The sequence below is a fragment of the Mobula birostris genome, chromosome 11, assembly GCF_030028105.1.
Source record: "Mobula birostris isolate sMobBir1 chromosome 11, sMobBir1.hap1, whole genome shotgun sequence".
In the NCBI taxonomy this organism is placed as follows: domain Eukaryota; kingdom Metazoa; phylum Chordata; class Chondrichthyes; order Myliobatiformes; family Myliobatidae; genus Mobula; species Mobula birostris.
This window is the reverse complement of record NC_092380.1, coordinates 44,057,795-44,084,981: the sequence shown is the minus strand read 5'-3', so window position 1 is coordinate 44,084,981 and position 27,187 is coordinate 44,057,795. Positions and strand designations below refer to the sequence as shown.

Here is a 27,187-nt window from a genome sequence, read left to right as displayed (position 1 = left end):
GGGGCAAGGAGTAGGCCACGGCTTGCCCCCTGACCTCTGGCCCAAGGGAGTGAGTGGCCTCATACCTCACCCCACCCATCTTCATGTCTGTCACTCCTGCCCTAAGCCAAGTCTCTGCCAACCCCCACCCACCCACCACTCACAATGTCCGTCAGGGGTCCCAATGTCTCCACCAACATACCTCTCCTCCTGCCCCATGATCTACCCCACCCCTCCTCCATGATCTACCCTACCCCTCCTCCATGATACACCCAATGCCTACCCCACAATCCACCCATCCTCCATCCCAGGATACACCCCACCCCCCATGATACACCTCACCCCTCCCCCATAATACATCCACCCCTCCCCCCATGATACACCTCATCCCTCCTCCCCCTCCATCGCTCCTCCCCAACTCACCACAATATGCCTACCCAGTGAACCTCACTCTATCTTTCTACCACTCTACTCTCCCCACTTCCATCTGAATCCTGCTCCCCCAACTAGACCCACTCTAACACCTCCAAAGTGCCTGAATCCCCTCCAAGTGCCATTGTCTTTGACACAACACACCCACATCGAGAAATGGTGACGGTCCATTTCAGTGAAATCAGACTTCCCTTCACTGACAAACCCTCTCCATCCCAAATCCTTTCATATTGCACATGAGGACAATACTGTCCAGCCTTGCCACGAATCCCCCAACCACCACTACCCCAAGACCTGCTCCCTATGGGACTGGGAGGCTGATGCACAGATACTCACGCAGGACAGCGATGAAGCTGGTGTTGTCGAGGAGGATCCACAATCCAAAGCCCAGGATCACTGCGCCCAGAATCTGTCCAAACAAGTGACAACGCTGTTAGCTGGCTCACGCTGGGGCCCGACACTGTATGAAGGCCAAGCTGTTAGCAAACATGTCCCCAAAGGCAGAGTGAGTCAGAGGTTGGAGCCATGGTCTGACCCTTGAGAAAGGTAGACAAGGAGTTTACAGGGGTCCCTCTATGTCTGTGGAAGGTATGAGGGTTCCTTTGTCTCTGTGATGTGTGTGTGAGGGGTCCCTGTATCGATCTGGAGAAGTGGGGAGGTTAAAACTATTGGATATTAACAACAGTCTTGCCCATGGTGAAAATCAATAAATTCCAGATGGTGGAAATTTGGAGATGTGATAATGTGTGGACCCTTGTTTGGCCTTTCTTCCACAGAGGGCGTTGATGTTTCCATTACTCCAGGGAAGCTCCGATCTTATGAGAGAGGAGACTCCAGTGTCATGATGTTAAGGCTGAGAAGACACCCCAAGAATCTTATTCTGGCTTCTTTCTGGCTCCCTTCGTTTCCAGGGTCTCAGCCCAAAGCATACGTGTTTCTTGCCCTCCATGGATGCTGCCTGACCTGCAGAGCTTCTCCAGCTGAATGAGTGTGTTGTAGGAGAGCTTTCACCGCCTGTGTCACCAATAACGGGATCCTCCACTCACTGTCTATGGGCTGTCCCGGGATCTGGCCTCAATGATGGGACTAGCTGGGACTGAAGGAGGAGGAGATGGGATACAGCCCTCCCCAGTGCTCTGAGTGACCCCACAGCCACCGTTTCAGATTGTCTCCAGGTGTCTGCAATGGTGCTGAGATGCAGCTGCAAGAGGCACTTCCTTCTGATGGGCCAGGGTTCCCTGGGAAATATGTGGAATTCCAGGGACTCAACAGCATTATACAACAGGGCCTTCAATCCAGCTGGTACATACCACACCAAATTGTCCATCTAACCCAGTTCTATTTGCCTGTACTTAGCCCATATACCTCAAAACCTCTCGTAACCATCTACCTGTCAAAGTACCTTTTACATGTTGTAGTGTACCACTTCCTCTGGCTCCTCGTTCCATTAATGGATCATCCTCTGGGTGTAAAAGTTGCCCCTCAGGTTCCTATTAAATCTGTCCCCCCTCACCTTAAACCTGTGCCTTCTAGTTCTTCATTCTCCAGTTCCGGGTAAAGGGCTAGACGTATTTTATCTATTCATGTCTATGATTGTGCCGTACACCCATCCATCATTCTCCTCCACTCCACTGAAAACGGTCTGAACCCGCCCAGCCTTTCCCAATAACCCAGTCCGGCAACACCCTAGTTAATCTCCACTACACTCTTTCCAGCTCAAACAACAGGAATTCTGCAGATGCTGGAAATTCAAGCAACACACATCAAAGTTGCTGGTGAATGCAGCAGGCCAGGCAGCCTCTCTAGGAAGAGGTGCAGTCGACGTTTCAGGCCGAGACCCTTCGTCAGGTCTTTCCAGCTCAATGGCATCTTTCCAAAGCTGAAAACAATATTCAAAAGGCGGCCTCACCTCTCACCAACAACTGCTACAAAATATCCCCGCTCTATTCTCAGTTCCCCAACTGATGAAAGCCTTCTTATACAACTCTACTTGTGGTGCCACTTTCAGGGAGCAATGTACATTTAGGTCCCTCTGTTCTACAAACTCTCCTCAGGACCCAACCGTTCACTGTGAACAGCCTACCTCTGACTTGACTTCCCAAAATGCAACACCTAACACTTCTCTGAATTAAACTGCATTTGCAGTCCCTTGGCCCACTTTCCCAGCTGATCTAGGTTTGTCTGTAAAGCCCAGTCAAAAGCCTGATAAGGTCAGATATTTCACTGTAAAGGTGTCTGGAGAAACAGTTCTGGGTGGTTTCACTTCTTGCCTATCCTGTCAGCCAAGGTGACAGAGCAGGTTCTGACAGTCAGCGTATTGAGTACAGCAGCTGACAGAAGCTGTGGTTGGGACTCTCGGTGGGTCAGAATACAGCTGAGTTTCCCACTGCCTCGAGGAGTCCCTCTCTTTGTCGGCAGCAGAATATATTGCTGCCTGATGGAGACGTTATTTCCCGACGTCCCTCCAGGACCCCCCTGATTCCTGTGATCCAGTGAGGAGCAGAGGTTTCTCAAAAGCTTGGGCTTGGGGGACGGGGGGGCAGTGTGGCGAGGAAACAGAGTTTGGACTGAGAGTTCTCAGGAAGTGGCTGTGGTTTGTGGGAAGCGGAAGAGTTGGGCAGTGCAGTTCCTTCGACATCTGACACACTTTGCAAGGACTGGCCTTTGATTGTTGGAACGGCAGCTCAGAGGAGCATAAGCAAGACATGAGCAGCAGACACAGGAGGAGGGGAGGGCAGGGGAGGGGATAGGTAGGGGTTTGGGTCTGTGTGTGGAGGATTAGGTAGTCCATCCCAAGATTCGATTCCATAGCCATGGCTCATGGCTGGGTGAGCTGTCTCCTCCCCCTGAGGAGGGGGGAAGAGGGGAGGGAGGGGGAATTGTCAGTACATGTTTCGGGTGCGTAGGCCGTTTGATCACCAGAAAAGTGCTGATACAAACTGGATCTACCCTTCCTCCCATCCCACCTGAGGATCCTAACCAGAGATGATCTCATCACTACATTAGCCCAATCACTCATGCTCCCGTAAACTAGGCACCCTCCAGCACAGTTTTGGTTTGAGTGCACCACAAAATCACACCCAACAAGTGACGAAACATCCTAAGTCTCAAAACAGTCAACCATGCAGTGGAAGACAACCGACTGTCCTCTGTCCAGACTCCTGTACCTGCTCTACAACTGACTGTCCCCTGTCCAGACTCCTGTACCTGCTCTACAACTGACTGTCCCCTGTCCAGACCCCAGCACCTGCTCTACAACTGACTGTCCTCAGTCCAGACCCCAGCACCTGCTCTACAACTGACTGTCCCCTGTCCAGACTCCTGTACCTGCTCTACAACTGACTGTCCCCTGTCCAGACCCCAGCACCTGCTCTACAACTGACTGTCCCGTCCAGACTCCTGTACCTGCTCTACAACTGACTGTCCCCTGTCCAGACTCCTGTACCTGCTCTACAACTGACTGTCCCCTGTCCAGACTCCTGTACCTGCTCTACAACTGACTGTCCCCTGTCCAGACTCCTGTACCGGCTCTACAACTGACTGTCCCCTGTCCAGACTCCTGTACCTGCTCTACAACTGACTGTCCCCTGTCCAGACTCCTGTACCTGCTCTACAACTGACTGTCCCCTGTCCAGACCCCAGCACCTGCTCTACAACTGACTGTCCTCTGTCCAGACCCCAGCACCTGCTCTACAACTGACTGTCCCCTGTCCAGACTCCTGTACCTGCTCTACAACTGACTGTCCCCTGTCCAGACTCCTGTACCTGCTCTACAACTGACTGTCCCCTGTCCAGACCCCAGCACCTGCTCTACAACTGACTGTCCCCTGTCCAGACTCCTGTACCTGCTCTACAACTGACTGTCCCCTGTCCAGACCCCAGCACCTGCTCTACAACTGACTGTCCTCTGTCCAGACCCCAGCACCTGCTCTACAACTGACTGTCCCCTGTCCAGACTCCTGTACCTCCTCTACAACTGACTGTCCCCTGTCCAGACTCCTGTACCTGCTCTACAACTGACTGTCCCCTGTCCAGACCCCAGTACCTGCTCTACAACTGACTGTCCTCTGTCCAGACCCCAGCACCTGCTCTACAACTGACTGTCCCCTGTCCAGACTCCTGTACCTGCTCTACAACTGACTGTCCCCTGTCCAGAACCCAGCACCTGCTCTACAACTGACTGTCCCCTGTCCAGACTCCTGTACCTGCTCTACAACTGACTGTCCCCTGTCCAGACTCCTGTACCTGCTCTACAACTGACTGTCCCCTGTCCAGACTCCTGTACCTGCTCTACAAATGACTGTCCCCTGTCCAGACCCCAGCACCTGCTCTACAACTGACTGTCCTCTGTCCAGACCCCAGCACCTGCTCTACAACTGACTGTCCCCTGTCCAGACTCCTGTACCTGCTCAACAACTGACTGTCCCCTGTCCAGACTCCTGTACCTGCTCTACAACTGACTGTCCCCTGTCCAGACTCCTGTACCTGCTCTACAACTGACTGTCCCCTGTCCAGACTCCTGTACCTGCTCTACAACTGACTGTCCCCTGTCCAGACCCCAGCACCTGCTCTACAACTGACTGTCCCCTGTCCAGACTCCTGTACCTGCTCTACAACTGACTGTCCCCTGTCCAGACCCCAGCACCTGCTCTACAACTGACTGTCCCCTGTCCAGACTCCTGTACCTGCTCTACAACTGACTGTCCCCTGTCCAGACTACTGTACCTGCTCTACAACTGACTGTCCCCTGTCCAGACCCCAGCACCTGCTCTACAACTGACTGTCCTCTGTCCAGACCCCAGCACCTGCTCTACAACTGACTGTCCCCTGTCCAGACCCCAGCACCTGCTCTACAACTGACTGTCCCCTGTCCAGACTCCTGTACCTGCTCTACAACTGACTGTCCCCTGTCCAGACTACTGTACCTGCTCTACAACTGACTGTCCCCTGTCCAGACCCCAGCACCTGCTCTACAACTGACTGTCCTCTGTCCAGACCCCAGCACCTGCTCTACAACTGACTGTCCCCTGTCCAGACTCCTGTACCTGCTCTACAACTGACTGTCCCCTGTCCAGACCCCAGCACCTGCTCTACAACTGACTGTCCCCTGTCCAGACTCCTGTACCTGCTCTACAACTGACTGTCCCCTGTCCAGACTCCTGTACCTGCTCTACAACTGACTGTCCCCTGTCCAGACTCCTGTACCTGCTCTACAACTGACTGTCCCCTGTTCAGACTCCTGTACCTGCTCTACAACAGACTGTCCCCTGTCCAGACCCCAGCACCTGCTCTACAACTGACTGTCCCCTGTCCAGACTCCTGTACCTGCTCTACAACTGACTGTCCCCTGTCCAGACCCCTGTACCTGCTCTACAACTGACTGTCCCCTGTCCAGACCCCAGCACCTGCTCTACAACCGACTGTCCTCTGTCCAGACCCCAGCACCTGCTCTACAACTGACTGTCCCCTGTCCAGACTCCTGTACCTGCTCTACAACTGACTGTCCCCTGTACAGACCCCAGCACCTGCTCTACAACTGACTGTCCCCTGTCCAGACTCCTGTACCTGCTCTACAACTGACTGTCCCCTGTCCAGACCCCAGCACCTGCTCTACAACCGACTGTCCTCTGTCCAGACCCCACCACCTGCTCTACAACTGACTGTCCCCTGTCCAGACTCCAGCACCTGCTCTACAACTGACTGTCCCCTGTCCAGACTCCTGTACCTGCTCTACAACTGACTGTCCCCTGTCCAGACTCCTGTACCTGCACTACAACTGACTGTCCCCTGTCCAGACCCCAGCACCTGCTCTACAACTGACTGTCCTCTGTCCAGACCCCAGCACCTGCTCTACAACTGACTGTCCCCTGTCCAGACTCCAGCACCTGCTCTACAACTGACTGTCCCCTGTCCAGACTCCTGTACCTGCTCTACAACTGACTGTCCCCTGTCCAGACTCCTGTACCTGCTCTACAACTGACTGTCCCCTGTCCAGACTCCTGTACCTGCTCTACAACTGACTGTCCCCTGTCCAGACTCCTGTACCTGCTCTACAACTGACTGTCCCCTGTCCAGACTCCTGTACCTGCTCTACAACTGACTGTCCCCTGTCCAGACTCCTGTACCTGCTCTACAACTGACTGTCCCCTGTCCAGACTCCTGTACCTGCTCTACAACTGACTGTCCCCTGTCCAGACCCCAGCACCTGCTCTACAACTGACTGTCCCCTGTCCAGACTCCTGTACCTGCTCTACAACTGACTGTCCCCTGTCCAGACTCCTGTACCTGCTCTACAACTGACTGTCGCCTGTCCAGACCCCAGCACCTGCTCTACAACTGACTGTCCTCTGTCCAGACCCCAGCACCTGCTCTACAACTGACTGTCCCCTGTCCAGACTCCAGCACCTGCTCTACAACTGACTGTCCTCTGTCCAGACCCCAGCACCTGCTCTACAACTGACTGTCCCCTGTCCAGACTCCTGTACCTGCTCTACAACTGACTGTCCCCTGTCCAGACCCCAGCACCTGCTCTACAACTGACTGTCCCCTGTCCAGACTCCTGTACCTGCTCTACAACTGACTGTCCCCTGTCCAGACCCCAGCACCTGCTCTACAACTGACTGTCCTCTGTCCAGACCCCAGCACCTGCTCTACAACTGACTGTCCCCTGTCCAGACTCCAGCACCTGCTCTGCAACTGACTGTCCCCTGTCCAGACTCCTGTACCTGCTCTACAACTGACTGTCCCCTGTCCAGACTCCTGTACCTGCTCTACAACTGACTGTCCCCTGTCCAGACTCCTGTACCTGATCTACAACTGACTGTCCCCTGTCCAGACTCCTGTACCTGCTCTACAACTGACTGTCCCCTGTCCAGACCCCAGCACCTGCTCTACAACTGACTGTCCCCTGTGCAGACCCCAGCACCTTCTCTACAACTGACTGTCCCCTGTGCAGACCCCAGCACCTGCTCTACAACTGACTGTCCCCTGTCCAGACTCCTGTACCTGCTCTACAACTGACTGTCCCCTGTCCAGACCCCAGCACCTGCTCTACAACTGACTGTCCCCTGTCCAGACTCCTGTACCTGCTCTACAACTGACTGTCCCCTGTCCAGACCCCAGCACCTGCTCTACAACTGACTGTCCCCTGTGCAGACCCCAGCACCTGCTCTACAACTGACTGTCCCCTGTGCAGACCCCAGCACCTGCTCTACAACAGACTGTCCCCTGTGCAGACCCCAGCACCTGCTCTACAACTGACTGTCCCCTGTCCAGACTCCTGTACCTGCTCTACAACCGACTGTCCCCTGTCCAGACTCCTGTACCTGCTCTACAACTGACTGTCCCCTGTGCAGACCCCAGCACCTGCTCTACAACTGACTGTCCCCTGTCCAGACTCCTGTACCTGCTCTACAACTGACTGTCCCCTGTCCAGACCCCAGCACCTGCTCTACAACTGACTGTCCCCTGTCCAGACTCCTGTACCTGCTCTACAACTGACTGTCCCCTGTCCAGACCCCAGCACCTGCTCTACAACTGACTGTCCCCTGTCCAGACCCCAGCACCTGCTCTACAACTGACTGTCCTCTGTCCAGACCCCAGCACCTGCTCTACAACTGACTGTCCCCTGTCCAGACTCCTGTACCTGCTCTACAACTGACTGTCCCCTGTCCAGACTCCTGTACCTGCTCTACAACTGACTGTCCTCTGTCCAGACCCCAGCACCTGCTCTACAACTGACTGTCCCCTGTGCAGACCCCAGCACCTGCTCTACAACTGACTGTCCCCTGTCCAGACCCCAGCACCTGCTCTACAACTGACTGTGCTCTGTCCAGACCCCAGCACCTGCTCTACAACTGACTGTCCCCTGTCCAGACCCCAGCACCTGCTCTACAACTGACTGTCCTCTGTCCAGACCCCAGCACCTGCTCTACAACTGACTGTCCCCTGTCCAGACTCCTGTACCTGCTCTACAACTGACTGTCCCCTGTCCAGACTCCTGTACCTGCTCTACAACTGACTGTCCCCTGTCCAGACCCCAGCACCTGCTCTACAACTGACTGTCCTCTGTCCAGACCCCAGCACCTGCTCTACAACTGACTGTCCCCTGTCCAGACTCCTGTACCTGCTCTACAACTGACTGTCCCCTGTCCAGACCCCAGCACCTGCTCTACAACTGACTGTCCCCTGTCCAGACTCCTGTACCTGCTCTACAACTGACTGTCCCCTGTCCAGACTCCTGTACCTGCTCTACAACTGACTGTCCCCTGTCCAGACTCCTGTACCTGCTCTACAACTGACTGTCCCCTGTTCAGACTCCTGTACCTGCTCTACAACTGACTGTCCCCTGTCCAGACCCCAGCACCTGCTCTACAACTGACTGTCCCCTGTCCAGACTCCTGTACCTGCTCTACAACTGACTGTCCCCTGTCCAGACTCCTGTACCTGCTCTACAACTGACTGTCCCCTGTCCAGACCCCAGCACCTGCTCTACAACTGACTGTCCTCTGTCCAGACCCCAGCACCTGCTCTACAACTGACTGTCCCCTGTCCAGACTCCTGTACCTGCTCTACAACTGACTGTCCCCTGTCCAGACCCCAGCACCTGCTCTACAACTGACTGTCCCCTGTCCAGACTCCTGTACCTGCTCTACTACTGACTGTCCCCTGTCCAGACCCCAGCACCTGCTCTACAACTGACTGTCCTCTGTCCAGACCCCACCACCTGCTCTACAACTGACTGTCCCCTGTCCAGACTCCAGCACCTGCTCTACAACTGACTGTCCCCTGTCCAGACTCCTGTACCTGCTCTACAACTGACTGTCCCCTGTCCAGACTCCTGTACCTGCACTACAACTGACTGTCCCCTGTCCAGACCCCAGCACCTGCTCTACAACTGACTGTCCTCTGTCCAGACCCCAGCACCTGCTCTACAACTGACTGTCCCCTGTCCAGACTCCAGCACCTGCTCTACAACTGACTGTCCCCTGTCCAGACTCCTGTACCTGCTCTACAACTGACCGTCCCCTGTCCAGACTCCTGTACCTGCTCTACAACTGACTGTCCCCTGTCCAGACTCCTGTACCTGCTCTACAACTGACTGTCCCCTGTCCAGACTCCTGTACCTGCTCTACAACTGACTGTCCCCTGTCCAGACTCCTGTACCTGCTCTACAACTGACTGTCCCCTGTCCAGACTCCTGTACCTGCTCTACAACTGACTGTCCCCTGTCCAGACCCCAGCACCTGCTCTACAACTGACTGTCCCCTGTCCAGACTCCTGTACCTGCTCTACAACTGACTGTCCCCTGTCCAGACTCCTGTACCTGCTCTACAACTGACTGTCGCCTGTCCAGACCCCAGCACCTGCTCTACAACTGACTGTCCTCTGTCCAGACCCCAGCACCTGCTCTACAACTGACTGTCCCCTGTCCAGACTCCAGCACCTGCTCTACAACTGACTGTCCTCTGTCCAGACCCCAGCACCTGCTCTACAACTGACTGTCCCCTGTCCAGACTCCTGTACCTGCTCTACAACTGACTGTCCCCTGTCCAGACCCCAGCACCTGCTCTACAACTGACTGTCCCCTGTCCAGACTCCTGTACCTGCTCTACAACTGACTGTCCCCTGTCCAGACCCCAGCACCTGCTCTACAACTGACTGTCCTCTGTCCAGACCCCAGCACCTGCTCTACAACTGACTGTCCCCTGTCCAGACTCCAGCACCTGCTCTGCAACTGACTGTCCCCTGTCCAGACTCCTGTACCTGCTCTACAACTGACTGTCCCCTGTCCAGACTCCTGTACCTGCTCTACAACTGACTGTCCCCTGTCCAGACTCCTGTACCTGATCTACAACTGACTGTCCCCTGTCCAGACTCCTGTACCTGCTCTACAACTGACTGTCCCCTGTCCAGACCCCAGCACCTGCTCTACAACTGACTGTCCCCTGTGCAGACACCAGCACCTTCTCTACAACTGACTGTCCCCTGTGCAGACCCCAGCACCTGCTCTACAACTGACTGTCCCCTGTCCAGACTCCTGTACCTGCTCTACAACTGACTGTCCCCTGTCCAGACCCCAGCACCTGCTCTACAACTGACTGTCCCCTGTCCAGACTCCTGTACCTGCTCTACAACTGACTGTCCCCTGTCCAGACCCCAGCACCTGCTCTACAACTGACTGTCCCCTGTCCAGACTCCTGTACCTGCTCTACAACTGACTGTCCCCTGTCCAGACCCCAGCACCTGCTCTACAACTGACTGTCCCCTGTGCAGACCCCAGCACCTGCTCTACAACTGACTGTCCCCTGTGCAGACCCCAGCACCTGCTCTACAACAGACTGTCCCCTGTGCAGACCCCAGCACCTGCACTACAACTGACTGTCCCCTGTCCAGACTCCTGTACCTGCTCTACAACCGACTGTCCCCTGTCCAGACTCCTGTACCTGCTCTACAACTGACTGTCCCCTGTGCAGACCCCAGCACCTGCTCTACAACTGACTGTCCCCTGTCCAGACTCCTGTACCTGCTCTACAACTGACTGTCCCCTGTCCAGACCCCAGCACCTGCTCTACAACTGACTGTCCCCTGTCCAGACTCCTGTACCTGCTCTACAACTGACTGTCCCCTGTCCAGACCCCAGCACCTGCTCTACAACTGACTGTCCCCTGTCCAGACCCCAGCACCTGCTCTACAACTGACTGTCCTCTGTCCAGACCCCAGCACCTGCTCTACAACTGACTGTCCCCTGTCCAGACTCCTGTACCTGCTCTACAACTGACTGTCCCCTGTCCAGACTCCTGTACCTGCTCTACAACTGACTGTCCTCTGTCCAGACCCCAGCACCTGCTCTACAACTGACTGTCCCCTGTGCAGACCCCAGCACCTGCTCTACAACTGACTGTCCCCTGTCCAGACCCCAGCACCTGCTCTACAACTGACTGTGCTCTGTCCAGACCCCAGCACCTGCTCTACAACTGACTGTCCCCTGTCCAGACCCCAGCACCTGCTCTACAACTGACTGTCCTCTGTCCAGACCCCAGCACCTGCTCTACAACTGACTGTCCCCTGTCCAGACTCCTGTACCTGCTCTACAACTGACTGTCACCTGTCCAGACCCCAGCACCTGCTCTACAACTGACTGTCCCCTGTCCAGACCCCAGCACCTGCTCTACAACTGACTGTCCCTGTCCAGACTCCTGTACCTGCTCTACAACTGACTGTCCCCTGTCCAGACCCCAGCACCTGCTCTACAACTGACTGTCACCTGTCCAGACCCCAGCACCTGCTCTACAACTGACTGTCCTCTGTCCAGACCCCAGCACCTGCTCTACAACTGACTGTCCCCTGTCCAGACTCCTGTACCTGCTCTACAACTGACTGTCCCCTGTCCAGACTCCTGTACCTGCTCTACAACTGACTGTCCTCTGTCCAGACCCCAGCACCTGCTCTACAACTGACTGTCCCCTGTCCAGACTCCTGTACCTGCTCTACAACTGACTGTCCCCTGTCCAGACTCCTGTACCTGCTCTACAACTGACTGTCCCCTGTCCAGACCCCAGCACCTGCTCTACAACTGACTGTCCCCTGTCCAGACTCCTGTACCTGCTCTACAACTGACTGTCCCCTGTCCAGACTCCTGTACCTGCTCTACAACTGACTGTCCCCTGTCCAGACTCCTGTACCTGCTCTACAACTGACTGTCCCCTGTTCAGACTCCTGTACCTGCTCTACAACTGACTGTCCCCTGTCCAGACCCCAGCACCTGCTCTACAACTGACTGTCCCCTGTCCAGACTCCTGTACCTGCTCTACAACTGACTGTCCCCTGTCCAGACTCCTGTACCTGCTCTACAACTGACTGTCCCCTGTCCAGACCCCAGCACCTGCTCTACAACTGACTGTCCTCTGTCCAGACCCCAGCACCTGCTCTACAACTGACTGTCCCCTGTCCAGACTCCTGTACCTGCTCTACAACTGACTGTCCCCTGTCCAGACCCCAGCACCTGCTCTACAACTGACCGTCCCCTGTCCAGACTCCTGTACCTGCTCTACAACTGACTGTCCCCTGTCCAGACCCCAGCACCTGCTCTACAACTGACTGTCCTCTGTCCAGACCCCACCACCTGCTCTACAACTGACTGTCCCCTGTCCAGACTCCAGCACCTGCTCTACAACTGACTGTCCCCTGTCCAGACTCCTGTACCTGCTCTACAACTGACTGTCCCCTGTCCAGACTCCTGTACCTGCACTACAACTGACTGTCCCCTGTCCAGACCCCAGCACCTGCTCTACAACTGACTGTCCTCTGTCCAGACCCCAGCACCTGCTCTACAACTGACTGTCCCCTGTCCAGACTCCAGCACCTGCTCTACAACTGACTGTCCCCTGTCCAGACTCCTGTACCTGCTCTACAACTGACTGTCCCCTGTCCAGACTCCTGTACCTGCTCTACAACTGACTGTCCCCTGTCCAGACTCCTGTACCTGCTCTACAACTGACTGTCCCCTGTCCAGACTCCTGTACCTGCTCTACAACTGACTGTCCCCTGTCCAGACTCCTGTACCTGCTCTACAACTGACTGTCCCCTGTCCAGACTCCTGTACCTGCTCTACAACTGACTGTCCCCTGTCCAGACCCCAGCACCTGCTCTACAACTGACTGTCCCCTGTCCAGACTCCTGTACCTGCTCTACAACTGACTGTCCCCTGTCCAGACTCCTGTACCTGCTCTACAACTGACTGTCGCCTGTCCAGACCCCAGCACCTGCTCTACAACTGACTGTCCTCTGTCCAGACCCCAGCACCTGCTCTACAACTGACTGTCCCCTGTCCAGACTCCAGCACCTGCTCTACAACTGACTGTCCTCTGTCCAGACCCCAGCACCTGCTCTACAACTGACTGTCCCCTGTCCAGACTCCTGTACCTGCTCTACAACTGACTGTCCCCTGTCCAGACCCCAGCACCTGCTCTACAACTGACTGTCCCCTGTCCAGACTCCTGTACCTGCTCTACAACTGACTGTCCCCTGTCCAGACCCCAGCACCTGCTCTACAACTGACTGTCCTCTGTCCAGACCCCAGCACCTGCTCTACAACTGACTGTCCCCTGTCCAGACTCCAGCACCTGCTCTGCAACTGACTGTCCCCTGTCCAGACTCCTGTACCTGCTCTACAACTGACTGTCCCCTGTCCAGACTCCTGTACCTGCTCTACAACTGACTGTCCCCTGTCCAGACTCCTGTACCTGATCTACAACTGACTGTCCCCTGTCCAGACTCCTGTACCTGCTCTACAACTGACTGTCCCCTGTCCAGACCCCAGCACCTGCTCTACAACTGACTGTCCCCTGTGCAGACACCAGCACCTTCTCTACAACTGACTGTCCCCTGTGCAGACCCCAGCACCTGCTCTACAACTGACTGTCCCCTGTCCAGACTCCTGTACCTGCTCTACAACTGACTGTCCCCTGTCCAGACCCCAGCACCTGCTCTACAACTGACTGTCCCCTGTCCAGACTCCTGTACCTGCTCTACAACTGACTGTCCCCTGTCCAGACCCCAGCACCTGCTCTACAACTGACTGTCCCCTGTCCAGACTCCTGTACCTGCTCTACAACTGACTGTCCCCTGTCCAGACCCCAGCACCTGCTCTACAACTGACTGTCCCCTGTGCAGACCCCAGCACCTGCTCTACAACTGACTGTCCCCTGTGCAGACCCCAGCACCTGCTCTACAACAGACTGTCCCCTGTGCAGACCCCAGCACCTGCACTACAACGGACTGTCCCCTGTCCAGACTCCTGTACCTGCTCTACAACCGACTGTCCCCTGTCCAGACTCCTGTACCTGCTCTACAACTGACTGTCCCCTGTGCAGACCCCAGCACCTGCTCTACAACTGACTGTCCCCTGTCCAGACTCCTGTACCTGCTCTACAACTGACTGTCCCCTGTCCAGACCCCAGCACCTGCTCTACAACTGACTGTCCCCTGTCCAGACTCCTGTACCTGCTCTACAACTGACTGTCCCCTGTCCAGACCCCAGCACCTGCTCTACAACTGACTGTCCCCTGTCCAGACCCCAGCACCTGCTCTACAACTGACTGTCCTCTGTCCAGACCCCAGCACCTGCTCTACAACTGACTGTCCCCTGTGCAGACCCCAGCACCTGCTCTACAACTGACTGTCCCCTGTCCAGACCCCAGCACCTGCTCTACAACTGACTGTCCCCTGTCCAGACTCCTGTACCTGCTCTACAACTGACTGTCCCCTGTCCAGACTCCTGTACCTGCTCTACAACTGACTGTCCTCTGTCCAGACCCCAGCACCTGCTCTACAACTGACTGTCCCCTGTGCAGACCCCAGCACCTGCTCTACAACTGACTGTCCCCTGTCCAGACCCCAGCACCTGCTCTACAACTGACTGTGCTCTGTCCAGACCCCAGCACCTGCTCTACAACTGACTGTCCCCTGTCCAGACCCCAGCACCTGCTCTACAACTGACTGTCCTCTGTCCAGACCCCAGCACCTGCTCTACAACTGACTGTCCCCTGTCCAGACTCCTGTACCTGCTCTACAACTGACTGTCACCTGTCCAGACCCCAGCACCTGCTCTACAACTGACTGTCCCCTGTCCAGACCCCAGCACCTGCTCTACAACTGACTGTCCCTGTCCAGACTCCTGTACCTGCTCTACAACTGACTGTCCCCTGTCCAGACCCCAGCACCTGCTCTACAACTGACTGTCACCTGTCCAGACCCCAGCACCTGCTCTACAACTGACTGTCCTCTGTCCAGACCCCAGCACCTGCTCTACAACTGACTGTCCCCTGTCCAGACTCCTGTACCTGCTCTACAACTGACTGTCCCCTGTCCAGACTCCTGTACCTGCTCTACAACTGACTGTCCTCTGTCCAGACCCCAGCACCTGCTCTACAACTGACTGTCCCCTGTCCAGACTCCTGTACCTGCTCTACAACTGACTGTCCCCTGTCCAGACTCCTGTACCTGCTCTACAACTGACTGTCCTCTGTCCAGACCCCAGCACCTGCTCTACAACTGACTGTCCCCTGTCCAGACTCCTGTACCTGCTCTACAACTGAATGTCCCCTGTCCAGACCACAGCACCTGCTCTACAACTGACTGTCCTCTGTCCGTCCAGACCCCAGCACCTGCTCTGCAACTGACTGTCCCCTGTCCAGACCCCAGCACCTTCTCTACAACTGACTGTCCACTGTCCAGACCCCAGCACCTGCTCTACAACTGACTGTCCCCTGTCCAGACCCCAGCACCTGCTCTACAACTGACTGTCCTCTGTCCAGACCCCAGCACCTGCTCTACAACTGACTGTCCCCTGTCCAGACCCCAGCACCTGCTCTACAACTGACTGTCCTCTGTCCAGACGCCAGCACCTGCTCTACAACTGACTGTCCCCTGTCCAGACTCCAGCACCTGCTCTACAACTGACTGTCACCTGTCCAGACCCCAGCACCTGCTCTACAACTGACTGTCCCCTGTCCAGACCCCAGCACCTGCTCTACAACTGACTATCCCCTGTCCAGACTCTTGTACCTGCTCTACAACTGACTGTCCCCTGTCCAGACCCCAGCACCTGCTCTACAACTGACTGTCCCCTGTCCAGACCCCAGCACCTGCTCTACAACTGACTGTCCTCTGTCCAGACCCCAGCACCTGCTCTACAACTGACTGTCCCCTGTCCAGACTCCTGTACCTGCTCTACAACTGACTGTCCCCTGTCCAGACTCCTGTACCTGCTCTACAACTGACTGTCCTCTGTCCAGACCCCAGCACCTGCTCTACAACTGACTGTCCCCTGTCCAGACTCCTGTACCTTCTCTACAACTGACTGTCACCTGTCCAGACCCCAGCACCTGCTCTACAACTGACTGTCCCCTGTCCAGACCCTAGCACCTGCTCTACAACTGACTGTCCCCTGTCCAGACTCCTGTACCTGCTCTACAACTGACTGTCCCCTGTCCAGACCCCAGCACCTGCTCTACAACTGACTGTCCCCTGTCCAGACCCCAGCACCTGCTCTACAACTGACTGTCCTCTGTCCAGACCCCAGCACCTGCTCTACAACTGACTGTCCCCTGTCCAGACTCCAGCACCTGCTCTACAACTGACTGTCCCCTGTCCAGACTCCTGTACCTGCTCTACAACTGACTGTCCCCTGTCCAGACTCCTGTACCTGCTCTACAACTGACTGTCCTCTGTCCAGACCCCAGCACCTGCTCTACAACTGACTGTCCCCTGTCCAGACTCCTGTACCTGCTGTACAATTGACTGTCCCCTGTCCAGACCCCAGCACCTTCTCTACAACTGACTGTCCTCTGTCCAGTCCCCAGCACCTGCTCTACAACTGACTGTCCCCTGTCCAGACTCCTGTACCTGCTCTACAACTGACTGTCCCCTGTCCAGACTCCTGTACCTGCTCTACAACTGACTGTCCCCTGTCCACACTCCTGTACCTGCTCTACAACTGACTGTCCTCTGTCCAGACTCCTGTACCTGCTCTACAACTGACTGTCCCCTGTCCAGACTCCTGTACCTGCTCTACAACTGACAGTCCTCTGTCCAGACCCCAGCACCTGCTCTACAACTGACTGTCCCCTGTCCAGACTCCTGTACCTGCTGTACAATTGACTGTCCCCTGTCCAGACCCCAGCACCTTCTCTACAACTGACTGTCCTCTGTCCAGTCCCCAGCACCTGCTCTACAACTGACTGTCCCCTGTCCAGACTCCTGTACCTGCTCTACAACTGACTGTCCCCTGTCCAGACTCCTGTACCTGCTCTACAACTGACTGTCCCCTGTCCACACTCCTGTACCTGCTCTACAACTGACTGTCCTCTGTCCAGACTCCTGTACCTGCTCTACAACTGACTGTCCCCTGTCCAGACTCCTGTACCTGCTCTACAACTGACTGTCCCCTGTCCAGACCCCAGCACCTGCTCTACAACTGACTGTCCCCTGTCCAGACTCCTGTACCTCCTCCACAACTGACTGTCCCCTGTCCAGACTCCTGTACCTGCTCTACAACTGACTGTCCCCTGTCCAGACTCCTGTACCTGCTCTACAACTGACTGTCCCCTGTCCAGACCCCAGCACCTGCTCTACAACTGACTGTCCCCTGTCCAGACTCCTGTACCTGCTCTACAACTGACTCTCCCCTGTCCAGACTCCTGTACCTGCTCTACAACTGACTGTCTCCTGTCCAGACTCCAGCACCTGCTCTGCAACTGACTGTCCCCTGTCCAGACTCCTGTACCTGCTCTACAACTGACTGTCCCCTGTCCAGACTCCTGTACCTGCTCTACAACTGACTGTCCCCTGTCCAGACTCCTGTACCTGATCTACAACTGACTGTCCCCTGTCCAGACTCCTGTACCTGCTCTACAACTGACTGTCCCCTGTCCAGACCCCAGCACCTGCTCTACAACTGACTGTCCCCTGTGCAGACCCCAGCACCTTCTCTACAACTGACTGTCCCCTGTGCAGACCCCAGCACCTGCTCTACAACTGACTGTCCCCTGTCCAGACTCCTGTACCTGCTCTACAACTGACTGTCCCCTGTCCAGACCCCAGCACCTGCTCTACAACTGACTGTCCCCTGTGCAGACCCCAGCACCTGCTCTACAACTGACTGTCCCCTGTGCAGACCCCAGCACCTGCTCTACAACAGACTGTCCCCTGTGCAGACCCCAGCACCTGCTCTACAACTGACTGTCCCCTGTCCAGACTCCTGTACCTGCTCTACAACCGACTGTCCCCTGTCCAGACTCCTGTACCTGCTCTACAACTGACTGTCCCCTGTGCAGACCCCAGCACCTGCTCTACAACTGACTGTCCCCTGTCCAGACTCCTGTACCTGCTCTACAACTGACTGTCCCCTGTCCAGACCCCAGCACCTGCTCTACAACTGACTGTCCCCTGTCCAGACTCCTGTACCTGCTCTACAACTGACTGTCCCCTGTCTAGACCCCAGCACCTGCTCTACAACTGACTGTCCCCTGTCCAGACCCCAGCACCTGCTCTACAACTGACTGTCCTCTGTCCAGACCCCAGCACCTGCTCTACAACTGACTGTCCCCTGTCCAGACTCCTGTACCTGCTCTACAACTGACTGTCCCCTGTCCAGACTCCTGTACCTGCTCTACAACTGACTGTCCTCTGTCCAGACCCCAGCACCTGCTCTACAACTGACTGTCCCCTGTGCAGACCCCAGCACCTGCTCTACAACTGACTGTCCCCTGTCCAGACCCCAGCACCTGCTCTACAACTGACTGTGCTCTGGCCAGACCCCAGCACCTGCTCTACAACTGACTGTCCTCTGTCCAGACCCCAGCACCTGCTCTACAACTGACTGTCCCCTGTCCAGACTCCTGTACCTGCTCTACAACTGACTGTCACCTGTCCAGACCCCAGCACCTGCTCTACAACTGACTGTCCCCTGTCCAGACCCCAGCACCTGCTCTACAACTGACTGTCCCTGTCCAGACTCCTGTACCTGCTCTACAACTGACTGTCCCCTGTCCAGACCCCAGCACCTGCTCTACAACTGACTGTCACCTGTCCAGACCCCAGCACCTGCTCTACAACTGACTGTCCTCTGTCCAGACCCCAGCACCTGCTCTACAACTGACTGTCCCCTGTCCAGACTCCTGTACCTGCTCTACAACTGACTGTCCCCTGTCCAGACTCCTGTACCTGCTCTACAACTGACTGTCCTCTGTCCAGACCCCAGCACCTGCTCTACAACTGACTGTCCCCTGTCCAGACTCCTGTACCTGCTCTACAACTGACTGTCCCCTGTCCAGACTCCTGTACCTGCTCTACAACTGACTGTCCTCTGTCCAGACCCCAGCACCTGCTCTACAACTGACTGTCCCCTGTCCAGACTCCTGTACCTGCTCTACAACTGAATGTCCCCTGTCCAGACCACAGCACCTGCTCTACAACTGACTGTCCTCTGTCCGTCCAGACCCCAGCACCTGCTCTGCAACTGACTGTCCCCTGTCCAGACCCCAGCACCTTCTCTACAACTGACTGTCCACTGTCCAGACCCCAGCACCTGCTCTACAACTGACTGTCCCCTGTCCAGACCCCAGCACCTGCTCTACAACTGACTGTCCTCTGTCCAGACCCCAGCACCTGCTCTACAACTGACTGTCCCCTGTCCAGACCCCAGCACCTGCTCTACAACTGACTGTCCTCTGTCCAGACGCCAGCACCTGCTCTACAACTGACTGTCCCCTGTCCAGACTCCAGCACCTGCTCTACAACTGACTGTCACCTGTCCAGACCCCAGCACCTGCTCTACAACTGACTGTCCCCTGTCCAGACCCCAGCACCTGCTCTACAACTGACTATCCCCTGTCCAGACTCTTGTACCTGCTCTACAACTGACTGTCCCCTTTCCAGACCCCAGCACCTGCTCTACAACTGACTGTCCCCTGTCCAGACCCCAGCACCTGCTCTACAACTGACTGTCCTCTGTCCAGACCCCAGCACCTGCTCTACAACTGACTGTCCCCTGTCCAGACTCCTGTACCTGCTCTACAACTGACTGTCCCCTGTCCAGACTCCTGTACCTGCTCTACAACTGACTGTCCTCTGTCCAGACCCCAGCACCTGCTCTACAACTGAATGTCCCCTGTCCAGACTCCTGTACCTGCTCTACAACTGACTGTCACCTGTCCAGACCCCAGCACCTGCTCTACAACTGACTGTCCCCTGTCCAGACCCTAGCACCTGCTCTACAACTGACTGTCCCCTGTCCAGACTCCTGTACCTGCTCTACAACTGACTGTCCCCTGTCCAGACCCCAGCACCTGCTCTACAACTGACTGTCCCCTGTCCAGACCCCAGCACCTGCTCTACAACTGACTGTCCTCTGTCCAGACCCCAGCACCTGCTCTACAACTGACTGTCCCCTGTCCAGACTCCAGCACCTGCTCTACAACTGACTGTCCCCTGTCCAGACTCCTGTACCTGCTCTACAACTGACTGTCCCCTGTCCAGACTCCTGTACCTGCTCTACAACTGACTGTCCTCTGTCCAGACCCCAGCACCTGCTCTACAACTGACTGTCCCCTGTCCAGACTCCTGTACCTGCTGTACAATTGACTGTCCCCTGTCCAGACCCCAGCACCTTCTCTACAACTGACTGTCCTCTGTCCAGTCCCCAGCACCTGCTCTACAACTGACTGTCCCCTGTCCAGACTCCTGTACCTGCTCTACAACTGACTGTCCCCTGTCCAGACTCCTGTACCTGCTCTACAACTGACTGTCCCCTGTCCACACTCCTGTACCTGCTCTACAACTGACTGTCCTCTGTCCAGACTCCTGTACCTGCTCTACAACTGACTGTCCCCTGTCCAGACTCCTGTACCTGCTCTACAACTGACTGTCCTCTGTCCAGACCCCAGCACCTGCTCTACAACTGACTGTCCCCTGTCCAGACTCCTGTACCTGCTGTACAATTGACTGTCCCCTGTCCAGACCCCAGCACCTTCTCTACAACTGACTGTCCTCTGTCCAGTCCCCAGCACCTGCTCTACAACTGACTGTCCCCTGTCCAGACTCCTGTACCTGCTCTACAACTGACTGTCCCCTGTCCAGACTCCTGTACCTGCTCTACAACTGACTGTCCCCTGTCCACACTCCTGTACCTGCTCTACAACTGACTGTCCTCTGTCCAGACTCCTGTACCTGCTCTACAACTGACTGTCCCCTGTCCAGACTCCTGTACCTGCTCTACAACTGACTGTCCCCTGTCCAGACCCCAGCACCTGCTCTACAACTGACTGTCCCCTGTCCAGACTCCTGTACCTCCTCCACAACTGACTGTCCCCTGTCCAGACTCCTGTACCTGCTCTACAACTGACCGTCCCCTGTCCAGACTCCTGTACCTGCTCTACAACTGACTGTCCCCTGTCCAGACCCCAGCACCTGCTCTACAACTGACTGTCCCCTGTCCAGACTCCTGTACCTGCTCTACAACTGACTCTCCCCTGTCCAGACTCCTGTACCTGCTCTACAACTGACTGTCCCCTGTCCAGAATCCTGTACCTGCTCTACAACTGACAGTCCCCTGTCCAGACTCCTGTACCTGCTCTACAACTGACTGTCCCCTGTCCAGACTCCTGTACCTGCTCTACAACTGACTGTCCTCTGTCCAGACCCCAGCACCTGCTCGACAACTGACTGTCCCCTGTCCAGACTCCTGTACCTGCTCTACAACTGACTGTCCCCTGTCCAGACCCCAGCACCTGTTCTACAACTGACTGTCCTCTGTCCAGACCCCAGCACCTGCTCTACAACTGACTGTCCCCTGTCCAGACTCCTGTACCTGCTCTACAACTGACTGTCCCCTGTGCAGACCCCAGCACCTGCTCTACAACTGACTGTCCCCTGTCCAGACCCCAGCACCTGCTCTACAACTGACTGTCCCCTGTCCAGACTCCTGTACCTGCTCTACAACTGACTATCCCCTGTCCAGACCCCAGCACCTGTTCTACAACTGACTGTCCCCTGTCCAGACTCCTGTACCTGCTCTACAACTGACTGTCCTCTGTCCAGACCCCAGCACCTGCTCTACAACTGACTGTCCCCTGTGCAGACCCCAGCACCTGTTCTACAACTGACTGTCCCCTGTCCAGACCCCAGCACCTGTTCTACAACTGACTGTCCCCTGTCCAGACTCCTGTACCTGCTCTACAACTGACTGTCCTCTGTCCAGACCCCAGTACCTGCTCTACAACTGACTGTCCCCTGTCTAGACTCCTGTACCTGCTCTACAACGGACTGTCCCCTGTGCAGACCCCAGCACCTGCTCTACAACTGACTGTCCTCTGTCCAGACCCCAGCACCTGGTCTACAACTGACTGTCCCCTGTCCAGACCCCAGCACCTGCTCTACAACTGACTGTCCCCTGTCCAGACTCCTGTACCTGCTCTACAACTGACTGTCCCCTGTCCAGACCCCAGCACCTGCTCTACAACTGACTGTCCCCTGTCCAGACACCAGCACCTGCTCTACAACTGACTGTCCTCTGTCCAGACTGCTGTACCTGCTCTACAACTGACTGTCCCCTGTCCAGACTCCAGCACCTGTTCTACAACTGACTGTCCCCTGTTCAGACTCCTGTACCTGCTCTACAACTGACTGTCCCCTGTCCAGACTCCTGTACCTGCTCTACAACTGACTGTCCCCTGTCCAGACTCCTGTACCTGCTCTACAACTGACTGACCTCTGTCCAGACCCCAGCACCTGCTCTACAACTGACTGTCCCCTGTCCAGACTCCTGTACCTGCTGTACAACTGACTGTCCCCTGTCCAGACCCCAGCACCTGCTCTACAACTGACTGTCCTCTGTCCAGACCCCAGCACCTGCTCTACAACTGACTGTCCCCTGTCCAGACCCCAGCACCTTCTCTACAACTGACTGTCCTCTCTCCAGTCCCCAGCACCTGCTCTACAACTGACTGTCCCCTGTCCAAACCCCAGCACCTGCTCTACAACTGACTGTCCTCTGTCCAGACCCCAGCACCTGCTCTACAACTGACTGTCCCCTGTCCAGACTCCTGTACCTGCTCTACAACTGACTGTCCCCTGTCCAGACTCCTGTACCTGCTCTACAACTGACTGTCCCCTGTGCAGACCCCAGCACCTGCTCTACAACTGACTGTCCCCTGTCCAGACTCCTGTACCTGCTCTACAACTGACTGTCCCCTGTCCAGACTCCTGTACCTGCTCTACAACTGACTGTCCCCTGTGCAGACCCCAGCACCTGCTCTACAACTGACTGTCCCCTGTCCAGACCCCAGCACCTGCTCTACAACAGACTGTCCCCTGTCCAGACTCCTGTACCTGCTCTACAACTGACTATCCCCTGTCCAGACCCCAGCACCTGTTCTACAACTGACTGTCCCCTGTCCAGACTCCTGTACCTGCTCTACAACCGACTGTCCCCTGTCCAGACTCCTGTACCTGCTCTACAACTGACTGTCCCCTGTGCAGACCCCAGCACCTGCTCTACAACTGACTGTCCCCTGTCCAGACTCCTGTACCTGCTCTACAACTGACTGTCCCCTGTCCAGACCACAGCACCTGCTCTACAACTGACTGTCCCCTGTCCAGACTCCTGTACCTGCTCTACAACTGACTGTCCCCTGTCCAGACCCCAGCACCTGCTCTACAACTGACTGTCCCCTGTCCAGACCCCAGCACCTGCTCTACAACTGACTGTCCTCTGTCCAGACCCCAGCACCTGCTCTACAACTGACTGTCCCCTGTCCAGACTGCTGTACCTGCTCTACAACTGACTGTCCCCTGTCCAGACTCCTGTACCTGCTCTACAACTGACTGTCCTCTGTCCAGACCCCAGCACCTGCTCTACAACTGACTGTCCCCTGTGCAGACCCCAGCACCTGCTCTACAACTGACTGTCCCCTGTCCAGACCCCAGCACCTGCTCTACAACTGACTGTGCTCTGTCCAGACCCCAGCACCTGCTCTACAACTGACTGTCCCCTGTCCAGACCCCAGCACCTGCTCTACAACTGACTGTCCTCTGTCCAGACCCCAGCACCTGCTCTACAACTGACTGTCCCCTGTCCAGACTCCTGTACCTGCTCTACAACTGACTGTCACCTGTCCAGACCCCAGCACCTGCTCTACAACTGACTGTCCCCTGTCCAGACCCCAGCACCTGCTCTACAACTGACTGTCCCTGTCCAGACTCCTGTACCTGCTCTACAACTGACTGTCCCCTGTCCAGACCCCAGCACCTGCTCTACAACTGACTGTCACCTGTCCAGACCCCAGCACCTGCTCTACAACTGACTGTCCTCTGTCCAGACCCCAGCACCTGCTCTACAACTGACTGTCCCCTGTCCAGACTCCTGTACCTGCTCTACAACTGACTGTCCCCTGTCCAGACTCCTGTACCTGCTCTACAACTGACTGTCCTCTGTCCAGACCCCAGCACCTGCTCTACAACTGACTGTCCCCTGTCCAGACTCCTGTACCTGCTCTACAACTGACTGTCCCCTGTCCAGACTCCTGTACCTGCTCTACAACTGACTGTCCTCTGTCCAGACCCCAGCACCTGCTCTACAACTGACTGTCCCCTGTCCAGACTCCTGTACCTGCTCTACAACTGAATGTCCCCTGTCCAGACCACAGCACCTGCTCTACAACTGACTGTCCTCTGTCCGTCCAGACCCCAGCACCTGCTCTGCAACTGACTGTCCCCTGTCCAGACCCCAGCACCTTCTCTACAACTGACTGTCCACTGTCCAGACCCCAGCACCTGCTCTACAACTGACTGTCCCCTGTCCAGACCCCAGCACCTGCTCTACAACTGACTGTCCTCTGTCCAGACCCCAGCACCTGCTCTACAACTGACTGTCCCCTGTCCAGACCCCAGCACCTGCTCTACAACTGACTGTCCTCTGTCCAGACGCCAGCACCTGCTCTACAACTGACTGTCCCCTGTCCAGACTCCAGCACCTGCTCTACAACTGACTGTCACCTGTCCAGACCCCAGCACCTGCTCTACAACTGACTGTCCCCTGTCCAGACCCCAGCACCTGCTCTACAACTGACTATCCCCTGTCCAGACTCTTGTACCTGCTCTACAACTGACTGTCCCCTGTCCAGACCCCAGCACCTGCTCTACAACTGACTGTCCCCTGTCCAGACCCCAGCACCTGCTCTACAACTGACTGTCCTCTGTCCAGACCCCAGCACCTGCTCTACAACTGACTGTCCCCTGTCCAGACTCCTGTACCTGCTCTACAACTGACTGTCCCCTGTCCAGACTCCTGTACCTGCTCTACAACTGACTGTCCTCTGTCCAGACCCCAGCACCTGCTCTACAACTGACTGTCCCCTGTCCAGACTCCTGTACCTGCTCTACAACTGACTGTCACCTGTCCAGACCCCAGCACCTGCTCTACAACTGACTGTCCCCTGTCCAGACCCTAGCACCTGCTCTACAACTGACTGTCCCCTGTCCAGACTCCTGTACCTGCTCTACAACTGACTGTCCCCTGTCCAGACCCCAGCACCTGCTCTACAACTGACTGTCCCCTGTCCAGACCCCAGCACCTGCTCTACAACTGACTGTCCTCTGTCCAGACCCCAGCACCTGCTCTACAACTGACTGTCCCCTGTCCAGACTCCAGCACCTGCTCTACAACTGACTGTCCCCTGTCCAGACTCCTGTACCTGCTCTACAACTGACTGTCCCCTGTCCAGACTCCTGTACCTGCTCTACAACTGACTGTCCTCTGTCCAGACCCCAGCACCTGCTCTACAACTGACTGTCCCCTGTCCAGACTCCTGTACCTGCTGTACAATTGACTGTCCCCTGTCCAGACCCCAGCACCTTCTCTACAACTGACTGTCCTCTGTCCAGTCCCCAGCACCTGCTCTACAACTGACTGTCCCCTGTCCAGACTCCTGTACCTGCTCTACAACTGACTGTCCCCTGTCCAGACTCCTGTACCTGCTCTACAACTGACTGTCCCCTGTCCACACTCCTGTACCTGCTCTACAACTGACTGTCCTCTGTCCAGACTCCTGTACCTGCTCTACAACTGACTGTCCCCTGTCCAGACTCCTGTACCTGCTCTACAACTGACTGTCCTCTGTCCAGACCCCAGCACCTGCTCTACAACTGACTGTCCCCTGTCCAGACTCCTGTACCTGCTGTACAATTGACTGTCCCCTGTCCAGACCCCAGCACCTTCTCTACAACTGACTGTCCTCTGTCCAGTCCCCAGCACCTGCTCTACAACTGACTGTCCCCTGTCCAGACTCCTGTACCTGCTCTACAACTGACTGTCCCCTGTCCAGACTCCTGTACCTGCTCTACAACTGACTGTCCCCTGTCCACACTCCTGTACCTGCTCTACAACTGACTGTCCTCTGTCCAAACTCCTGTACCTGCTCTACAACTCACTGTCCCCTGTCCAGACTCCTGTACCTGCTCTACAACTGACTGTCCCCTGTCCAGACCCCAGCACCTGCTCTACAACTGACTGTCCCCTGTCCAGACTCCTGTACCTCCTCCACAACTGACTGTCCCCTGTCCAGACTCCTGTACCTGCTCTACAACTGACTGTCCCCTGTCCAGACTCCTGTACCTGCTCTACAACTGACTGTCCCCTGTCCAGACCCCAGCACCTGCTCTACAACTGACTGTCCCCTGTCCAGACTCCTGTACCTGCTCTACAACTGACTGTCCCCTGTCCAGACTCCTGTACCTGCTCTACAACTGACTGTCCCCTGTCCAGACTCCTGTACCTGCTCTACAACTGACTGTCCTCTGTCCAGACCCCAGCACCTGCTCTACAACTGACTGTCCCCTGTCCAGACTCCTGTACCTGCTGTACAATTGACTGTCCCCTGTCCAGACCCCAGCACCTTCTCTACAACTGACTGTCCTCTGTCCAGTCCCCAGCACCTGCTCTACAACTGACTGTCCCCTGTCCAGACTCCTGTACCTGCTCTACAACTGACTGTCCCCTGTCCAGACTCCTGTACCTGCTCTACAACTGACTGTCCCCTGTCCACACTCCTGTACCTGCTCTACAACTGACTGTCCTCTGTCCAGACTCCTGTACCTGCTCTACAACTGACTGTCCCCTGTCCAGACTCCTGTACCTGCTCTACAACTGACTGTCCTCTGTCCAGACCCCAGCACCTGCTCTACAACTGACTGTCCCCTGTCCAGACTCCTGTACCTG

General features: G+C 56.2%; 1 protein-coding gene across 4 annotated transcripts in view; it reads right to left on the bottom strand.

Annotated features, from left to right (window-relative positions):
• LOC140205049 (CD82 antigen-like) overlaps positions 1-27,187 on the bottom strand; it is a 143,778-nt gene that overhangs the window by 30,543 nt on the left and 86,048 nt on the right. For all 4 annotated transcript variants that reach the window (XM_072272157.1, XM_072272159.1, XM_072272160.1 and 1 more), the window contains one exon: positions 748-820. In XM_072272157.1, the coding sequence (XP_072128258.1) occupies positions 748-820 (73 nt within the window). The remainder of the gene's footprint in view (positions 1-747; positions 821-27,187) is intronic.